Source organism: Nerophis lumbriciformis, linkage group LG07 (assembly GCF_033978685.3).
Source record: "Nerophis lumbriciformis linkage group LG07, RoL_Nlum_v2.1, whole genome shotgun sequence".
In the NCBI taxonomy this organism is placed as follows: Eukaryota; Metazoa; Chordata; class Actinopteri; order Syngnathiformes; family Syngnathidae; genus Nerophis; species Nerophis lumbriciformis.
The window spans coordinates 9,890,001-9,900,000 of record NC_084554.2 but is presented as its reverse complement, the minus strand read 5'-3'; the positions used below and the strand labels follow the sequence as shown (position 1 = coordinate 9,900,000).

At 38.2% G+C, this 10,000-nt stretch overlaps 2 protein-coding genes across 4 annotated transcripts in view; one reads left to right on the top strand and one right to left on the bottom strand.

Annotated features, from left to right (window-relative positions):
* The window catches only part of nsmaf (neutral sphingomyelinase (N-SMase) activation associated factor), a 58,080-nt gene extending 53,468 nt beyond the window's left edge, over window positions 1-4,612 (bottom strand). For both annotated transcript variants that reach the window (XR_009815781.1, XM_061965860.1), the window contains exon 1: window positions 4,474-4,612. Coding sequence is in view for 1 of the 2 variants with exons in the window: in XM_061965860.1 (XP_061821844.1) it covers window positions 4,474-4,508 (35 nt within the window). In the remaining variant the exon portion in view is untranslated. The remainder of the gene's footprint in view (window positions 1-4,473) is intronic.
* A 2,304-nt stretch (window positions 4,613-6,916) lies between these two features.
* tmem241 (transmembrane protein 241) overlaps window positions 6,917-10,000 on the top strand; it is a 17,871-nt gene continuing 14,787 nt past the window's right edge. For both annotated transcript variants that reach the window (XM_061964786.2, XM_061964787.1), the window contains exons 1-3: window positions 6,917-7,102; window positions 7,596-7,642; window positions 7,754-7,831. In XM_061964786.2, the coding sequence (XP_061820770.1) occupies window positions 7,031-7,102; window positions 7,596-7,642; window positions 7,754-7,831 (197 nt within the window). In that variant the 5' untranslated portion in view covers window positions 6,917-7,030. The remainder of the gene's footprint in view (window positions 7,103-7,595; window positions 7,643-7,753; window positions 7,832-10,000) is intronic.

Here is a 10,000-nt window from a genome sequence, read left to right as displayed (position 1 = left end):
ATCTAACGCTTAAACCAAAAATAAACAAAAGGCGAGTGCCGCTGAGAAAAGCCATTGAAGCTTAGGGATGGTTATGAAAAATGAAAACTGAACTGGCTGCAAAGTAAAGAATAACAGAATGCTGGACGACAGCAAAGACTTACGGTGCGTGACAATCAACAATGTCCCCGCAAAGAAGGATAGCGTCCGCACAACTTAAATAGTCTTGATTGCCAAAACAAAGCAGGTGCGGGGAATAGCGTTCAAGGAAGACATGAAACTGCTACAGGAAAATACCAACAAAACAGGAAAAGCCACCAACAATAGGAGCGCAAGACAAGAACTAAAACACTACACACAGGAAAACAGCAAAAACTCCTAAATAAGTCACAGCGTGATGTGACAGGTGGTGACAGTACACCTCGAAGAGACAAATGTCCTGGGCATGACGTTAAAGTGCATCCGGCAGTGGAGGCTCCTCTATGGGGTCTTGAGGCACTAGGAGGTTAACCCCTTTACTACTGTTACCCCAGGTGGCCCTTGGCAAAGGCCTAGTACCTGACTGCCCCCTAGCCAGGGATACGGTGAAGACCTCAACCGCGTAGCAGGCGGAAGACGGTAGATTTAAGAACTACCACAACAACTGCGATGGCGGAAGAAGGCTGCAACAGAAAAGGGTCCCCAGTCGTCTTGGACGCCATGCCATTGGACCCTAACCCAATTCTGACTGTCTGTGCACCAGTCTCCCCACGTAAAACTAAGTCACGCACAGGCATCCTCCATAAAGGGATATACCCCTACCAGGAGGATCATCATACTCGTTCGAGTGACCGCCGATGATGAGAAGAGACAAGAGCTATATTGATGCATGCTTGGTTATGGTTTGAATTCATATCCAACACTTGCGAGAACGACTTTTTACTGTCAATATCGGCTGCTGAGTTTCATTTTTTTAATGTTTTCTGCTGGCATTTTTTTCAATTAAAAAAATGTGCCTTGGCTCAGAAAAGGTTGAAAAACACTGGCCAATACATTTAATTTAACATGAAATATTCTTTCTTTTAGTTTATTTCGAACATGAACACACTTACAGCATAATACATCACACAATTTCATATCATTTCATTTTACATCATGTCCGAAAAGGAGTAAGAAGAAGCAAAGCTTATTTAATCTTACCCCTTTCCCACTTCAGAGCATTTACAAATATATAGAATAATTTACTGACCTTTTTATATAATAAAATAACATCTGTGAATTAGTATACACAACAGTATGTAATTAATTAATTCAGTCATTATTAACATACTGAGATGAAGAATATCTTATTTTCAATAAGGTTGGAAGTATTCCTCATAATTATTCTTCTTTGTACTTTGTAAGCACTATTATTTTGAACAACCTCTTAAAGGCCTACTGAAACCCACTACTACCGACCACACAGTCTGATAGTTTATATATCAATGATGAAATCTTAACATTGCAACACATGCCAATACGGCCGGGTTAGCTTACTAAAGTGCAATTTTAAATTTTGTGCGAAATATCCTGCTGAAAACGTCTCAGTATGATGATGCCTGCGCGTGACGTCACGGATTGTAGAGGACATTTTGGGACAGCATGGTGGCCAGCTATTAAGTCGTCTGTTTTCATCGCAAAATTCTGGACATCTGTGTTGGTGAATCTTTTGCAATTTGTTCAATGAACAATGGAGACAGGAAAGAAGAAAGCTGTAGGTGGGAAGCGGTGTATTGTGGCAGGTGTTGTTACGGATAAGGCACCCCCGCCGTAGAATGCACCCCCTGACTGTTGTGCTGGATAACACAGCCGGTGTTTCATTGTTTACATTCCCGGAAGATGACAGTCAAGCTTTACCGTTGGCCTGTGGAGAACTGGGACAACAGAGACTCTTACCAGGAGGACTTTGAGTTGGATGCGCAGACGCGGTACCGTGAGTACGCATGCAGCTGCGGCTTCCAAACATTTGATCGCTTGCCCGTACGTGCGTGCCGCTATGTGCATGTCACGTACGTAACTTTGGGGACTTTGGGGAAATATATGTGCTGTATGAACTTTGGGGAGGTGAACGGTACTTTGGGCTGTGGGATTGAGTGTGTTGTGCAGGTGTTTGAGTTGTATTGGCGGGTTATATGGACGAGAGGGGGGAGGTGTTTGTTATGCGGGATTAATTTGTGGCATATTAAATATAAGCCTGGTTGTGTTGTGGCTAATAGAGTATATATATGTCTTGTGTTTATTTACTGTTTTAGTCATTCCCAGCTGAATATCAGGTCCCACCCGCCTCTCACAGCATCTTCCCTATCTGAATCGCTCCCACTGCCCTCTAGTCCTTCACTCTCACTTTCCTCATCCACGAATCTTTCATCCTCGCTCAAATTAATGGGGAAATCGTCGCTTTCTCGGTCCGAATCGCTCTCGCTGCTGGTGGCCATGATTGTAAACAATGTGCAGATGTGAGGAGCTCCACAACCTGTGACGTCACGCTACTCGTCTGCTACTTCCGGTACAGGCAAGGCTTTTTTATCAGCGACCAAAAGTTGCGAACTTTATCGTCGATGTTCTCTACTAAATCCTTTCATCAAAAATATGGCAATATCGCGAAATGATCAAGTATGACACATAGAATGGACCTGCTATCCCCGTTTAAATAAGAAAATCGCATTTCAGTTTGCCTTTAAACTGGATCATATCAGTACAATGTTAAACTTCTTTACTTAATCCATTCCATCAATTAATTCCACATACTGATATACTAAAAGTTCTAAGTGTTGTACGTGCATACAAATGTTTAAATTCATTTTTTCCTCTAAGGTTACATTTCTCCTTTTTAGTTGAGAAGAATTGTTGTACATTCTTTGGCAGCAGGTTATAGTTTGCTTTGTACATCATTTTAGCTGTTTGCAATTTTACCAAATCACCAAACTTTAATGTCTTGTTCACGAGTGAGGGAAGAGTGGATCGTGAGATCGACAGGCGGATCGGTGCGCCGTCTTCAGTAATGCGGACGCTGTATCGATCCGTTGTGGTGAAGAAGAAGCTGAGCCGGAAGGCAAAGCTCTCAATTTACCGGTCGATCTACGTTCCCATCCTCACCTATGGTCATGAGCTTTGGGTTATGACCGAAAGGACAAGATCACGGGTACAAGCGGCCGAAATGAGTTTCCTCGGCCGGGTGGCGGGGCTCTCCCTTAGAGATAGGGTGAGAAGCTCTGCCATCCGGGAGGAGCTCAAAGTAAAGCCGCTGCTCCTCCACATGGAGAGGAGCCAGATGAGGTGGTTCGGGCATCTGGTCAGGATGCCACCCGAACGCCTCCCTAGGGAGGTGTTTAGGGCACGTCCGACCGGTAGGAGGCCGCGGGGGAGACCCAGGACACATTGGGAAGACTATGTCTCCCGGCTGGCCTAAAAACGCCTCGGGGTCCCACAGGAAGAGCTGGACGAAGTGGCTGGGGAGAGGGAAGTCTGGGATTCCCTGCTTAGGCTGCTGCCCCCGCGACCCGACCTCGGATAAGCGGAAGAAGATGGATGGATGGATGGATGGAAACTTTAATACTTTTGACTCAACAAATAAAGGGTTTGTATGTTCTCTATATCCAACATTATGTATTATTCTAATTGATATTTTTTGTAACACGGTTAACGAATGTAGCGCACATCTGTAGTTATTTCCCCATATTTCTACATAATAACTCAGATATGGTAACACTAGCGAGCAGTAGAGAATATGAAGTGATTTTTGGCCCAGGATGTATTTTGCTTTATTCATTATTGAACTGTTTTTTGCCACCTTATGTTGTATATTTTTTATATGAGATTTCCAGTTCATTTGATCATCTTTTAATACTCCCAAAAATCTGGTTTCTTTTACCCTTTCAATGTCTACTCCATCTATTTGTATTTGTGTATGATGCTCTTTTCAACTGTTACCAAATAGCATTATTTTAGTTTTACTGAGATTCAAAGACAGTCTGTTTTTGTCAAACCATTTTCACAGCATTGCAGCACTTTTGAGCAAGGCAAAAAAAAAAAAATATTGCTGAAGTGGCAGGTTTGTCTTTGATGACTCATCTCTTTTGTATGTCACTTACCCATTATTTTCCATGTAAAAATAAACATTTGAATAACAAATTGACAATCTGAGAGCTGGATTAGCGTCACATGATCAGATGTACTTGAACACACCATCGGTGCATCACTTTTGACTGGCACAAAAACTAGATCATTGTGCATTATTTTATTGACTCGGAGTTGAGTTATTTCCTAATGTTGTGGAGGCTGAGAGGCAAAGAATGTGCATGATGTCAATGCAGCAAACGCAGACTACTTGACTTCCACATTCGACGTGTTTAGCGGCAAAGGCATCTTTATTAGCTAAGTGGCCGAGTGTGACGCTGCTCTATTCATAGATTCGGCCCGACGTTCGAGGGACAGACACCGCAATAACACAAATAACATGACAGAAGGCGCACCGACCTTTCTTTCGTTCGCTCTTTAGTCAAAAACGCCATGACTGCACACCATCCTGCTGCGCCTCCGTCTCTGTTCCCACCGCCGACGCCACTTCAGTCACACCGACGCCTGTCAACACGGAAGCCTGCCTCACACCACGTGCCCTGCACACACGATCTTTGCGTACGACAGAGCACTCACTTTCTATTCCGGAAATACAAACAATATTGTTCAAAGTTTACTAAAAATGTATCTACACAAGCCCAATTGAAGTATTTGTGCGGAATTACCCAATACTATTTTACCGTGAAATAATGTACATACATTTAAAGGATTTTATTTAGTTGCCCAGCGAATTGATTTCATGCATTGACGATCTTTGTTAAGCGACTTCTTGAGGTTAGGGCTGGGTAATCTCAGTTATGTGGCCAATTCTGATATCTTTAAAATAGTTTGGTTTTTTTCAAAAAAACTAAAATTAATGATGACAAAGATTTTGGGTAAACACACAAAAGAGTGAACAATTTATCAAACTTGTACTACAGTGTATAAATACACAGACAAATAACAATACCAACTAAATAATACGTACATCTTTTTTTTTTTTTTTTTAATCTTTGAATACTTTTTTTTTTTCTTTAAAGCTCAAATTTCACACAAAATTTCAATTTCACGCAACGATTTTGGTTTAAATATTCAAATAATTATTTATTAATCCATTACTTACTATTTAATTATTATTGTCAACACAGAAGCTTGCCCCGCACCACGTGACCTGCACACACGATCTTTGCGTACGACAGAGCACTCACTTTCTATTCCGGAAATACAAACAATATTGTTCAAAGTTTACTTAAAATATATATCTACACAAGCCCGATTCATGTATTTGTAAGGAATTACTCAAGACTATTTTACCATGAAGTAATGTACATACATTTAAAGGATTTTATTTAGTTGCCCATCGAATTGTGTTCATGCATCGACGATCTTTGTCAAGCGACTTCTTGAGGTTAGGGGTGGCAATACTCAATTATGTTGCCAATCCTGATATCTTTAAAACAGACTTTTTTTTTTTTTTTTTTTCAAAAACACTAAAATTAATGATGACAAAGATGTTGGGTAAACACACAAAAGAGTGAACAATTTATCAAACTTGCAGTGTATAAATACACAGACAAATAACAATACCAACTAAATAATACGTACATCTTTCTTTTTTTATTTTTTATCTTTGAATACTTTTTGTTTTTGTTTTAAAGCTGCTAGAAATTTCAATTTCACGGACGGATTTTGGTCTAAATATTCGAATAATTATTTATCAATCCGTTACTTACTAATTTATTAATTATTTTTTGGGGGCTGCTTCTGTCCAAGGGACGTATAATCAATAATGCAACAGGTACAACTTTTTCTTTTTTTAATCATTTAATACTTCTTTTTTTTTAATATATATATAAAAGCTGCTAGAAATGTCAATTTCACGGACTGGTTTTGGTCTCAATATTAAAATAATTATTTATCAATCCATTACTTACTAATTAATAAGTTATTCTTTTTGGGATGCTTCTGTCCAAGGGACGTGTAATCAATAGTGCAACACGTACAACTTTTTAAAAAATTTTTTATCATTTAATCCTCTTTTTTTTTAGGATGCTAGAAATTTCAATTACACGGACGGATTTTAGTCTAAATATTCAAATAATTATTTATTAATCCATTGCCGTACTTACTAATGAATTAATTCTTATTTTTGGGCTGCTTCTGTCCAAGGGACGTGTAATCAATAATGCAAAACGTACAACTTTTTTTTTTTTATTATCATTTAATACTTTTTTTTTTTAAGATGCTAGAAATGTCAAATTCACAGACGGATTTTGGTCAAAATATTTAAATAAGTATTTATTAATCCATTACTTACTAATTATTATTTATTTTTTTGGGGCTGCTTCTGTCCAAGGGACGTGATAATTCAACACGTATAACTTTTTATTTTATTTTAATATCATTTAATAATTTTTTTTTTTTTTTTAAGCTGCTGGAAATGTCAATTTCACGGACGGATTTTGGTCTAAATATTCAAATATTTATTTATTAATCCACTACTTACTAATTAATCAATTATTCATTTCGGGCTGCTCCTGTCTAAGGGACGTGTAGTCAATAATGCAACACGTACATGTTGTCTTTTTTTTTTTTTAATCATTTAATACTTTTTATTTTTTTAAAGCTGCTAGAAATGTCAATTTCACGGACGGATTTTGGTTTAAATATTCAAATGATTATTTATCAATCCATTACTTACTAATTAATTAATCATTCCAAGGGACGTGTCATCAATATTGCAACACTATGCAAACACTTGGGAAAACAAACATAGAAAACAACTGAAAAATATCGACGATAGTATGGTCACATTTGGTATCGACAGTGTCGATGTCCGTATTGTCTCACCCCCGCCCCCACTTGACGTGTCAGTTTAAGAACAAGGAGGAAGAAGTTCGCGAGGATACAATGTGTAGCTTACTAACAAACTACTTAATAATATGAGAATCATGCCGCGTTTTATCCCGTTAACAACATGCAGTGGAAAAGAAATTGCATTGGCCTCGCCTTTATCTTCTTTTTCGTTGTTTCCTATATCACGAATAAGGTGAGTCGATATTAAATCCATTTTTACAATAATCGCTAAAACATCATTACGATTATTATGACAGCTGATGCGTTTAAACAACATTTTTACAATAATCGCTAAAACATCATTACGATTATTATGACAGCTGATGCGTTTAAACAACATTCCGTGTCCTTAACGTTTCCCCACTAAAGTTTTTCGACGGATTAATTACAACGGAGCGGTTTTTACACCAATTGAAACAAAGTGTCTTCTTGATTTTGCGAGATAAGGCGGGGAATTAATGGATTTAGCTTCTTTTGATGATAATTTGGAAGTAATAATAGAACTGTTTGGAGTCATTTCAGACTGAGCTTTTATTTTGGTAGGAAGCACCCTCCTGGGACAGTTCATTAGGAACACTGGCGCTGTACGTCATTGTTAAAATGACACTTTAATTCTAACTCATATATCAGATCAATATTGCACTTTAATGTCCTGTATAATCGATTAATTTATATATTTTTTCCAGTTTGTTCTGTCTGTTATGAAATTCAACTACCCAACGTTATTCCAAGGGTGAGTAGATTAAAGCAATGACATTTTTATGACTTTATGTATGTCTCTCAAATAATGTTAATACTGTATTTACAAATGTTTATGCAATCATGCAACATTATGTTCTCTAAGATGGCAGACATTTATCGGCTCGGTCCTGCTTCTGCTGTTTGGCAAGCTGGGCCTGGTGGAAATGAGCCCTATCTCCAGGTACTACAATCACTCATATACAGTCTTGGTCAAAAGTTGACATACACTTGTAAAGAACATCATGTCATGGCTGTCTTGAGTTTCCAATCATTTCTACAACTCTTATTTTTTGGTGATAGAGTGATTGGAGCACATACTTGTTGGTCACAAAAAAACATTCATGAAGTTTGGTTCTTTTATGAATTTATTATGAAAATGTGACCAAATCTACATACAGCAATGTTAATATTTGCTTACATGTCCCTTGGCAAGTTTCACTGCAATAAGGCGCTTTTGGTAGCCATCCACAAGCTTCTGCTTGAATTTTTGACTACACAAAATTGGCGCAGTTCAGCTACATTTGTTGGTTTTCTGACATGGACTTGTTTCTTCAGCATTGTCCACACATTTAAGTCAGGACTTTGGGAAGGCAATTCTAAAACCTTCATTATAGCCTGATTTAGCCATTCTACTTTTGACGTGTGTTTGGGGTAGAGATGTCCGATAATGGCTTTTTTGCCGATATCCGACATTGTCCAACTCTTAATTATCGATACCGATATATACAGTCGTGGAATGAACACATTATGCCTAATTTTGTTGTGATGCCCCGCTGGATGCATTAAACAATGTAACAAGGTTTTCCAAAATAAATCAACTCAAGTTATGGGAAAAAAATGCCAACATGGCAGTGCCATATTAATTATTGAGGTCACAAAGTGCATTATTTTTTTTAACATGCCTCAAAACAGCAGCTTGGAATTTGGGACATGCTCTCCCTGAGAGAGAATGAGGAGGTTGAGGTGGGCAGGGCGGGGTTGAGGTGTGTGTGGGGGGGGGGTGTATATTGTAGCGTCTCGGAAGAGTTAGTGCTGCAAGGGGTTCTGGGTATTTGTACTGAAAATGTGAGCAAATGTGCTGGGTCAAAAGTATACATACAGCAATGTTAATATTTGCTTACATGTCCCTTGGCAAGTTTCACTGCAATAAGGCGCTTTTGGTAGCCATCCACAAGCTTCTGCTTGAATTTTTGACCACACAAAATTGGTGCAGTTCAGCTAAATTTGTTGATTTTCTGATATGGACTTGTTTCTTCAGCATTGTCTACACGTTTAAGTCAGGACTTTGGGAAGGCCATTCTAAAACCTTCATTATAGCCTGATTTAGCCATTCCTTTACCACTTTTGACGTGTGTTTGGGGTCATTGTCCTGTTGGAACACCCAACTGCGCCCAAGACCCAACCTCTGGGCTGATGATTTTAGGTTGTCCTGAAGAATTTGGAGGTAATCCTCCTTTTTCATTGTCCCATTTACTCTCTGTAAAGCACCAGTTCCATTGGCAGCAAAACAGGCTCAGAACATAATACTACCACCACCATGCTTGACTGTAGGTGAGGTGTTCCTGGGATTAAAGGCGTATCTTTTCTCCTCCAAACATATTGCTGGGTATTGTGGCCAAACAGCTCAATTTTTGTTTCATCTGACTACACGTGGAGTTTTGAGTTTTTTTTGGAACATGCATGCATACAACATGATACATCACAATTTCCAGTTTGTCTTTTCAACATGTTCGAAAAGGAGTAGGAAGAAGCGGATCTTATTTAATCCTACCCTTTTTCTTTTACATAGCAGTTGCTAAAACTTTTGTTCACTTCCTGTTCTCAATTTATTCACAATATAATCCATTAATAATTACAATAAAAATAAATAAATAAATAAATAATACCGTATTTTCCGGAGTATAAGTCGCACCGGCCGAAAATGCATAATAAAGAAGGAAAAAAACATATATAAGTCGCACTGGAGTATAAGTCGCATTTTTTTGGAGATTTTATTTGATAAAAGCCAACACCAAGAATAGACATTTGAAAGGCAATTTAAAATAAATAAAGAATAGTGAACAACAGGCTGAATAAGTGTACGTTATATGACTGAGAACGTGCCTGGTATGTTAACGTAACATATTATGGTAAGAGTCATTCAAATAACTATAACATATAGAACATGCTATACGTTTACCAAACAATCTGTCACTCCTAATCGCTAAATCCCATGAAATCTTATACGTCTAGTCTCTTACGTGAATGAGATAAGTAATATTATTTGATATTTTACGCTAATGTGTTAATCATTTCACACATAAGTCGCTCCTGAATATAAGTCCGAAAAATACGGTACATTTCATATGGT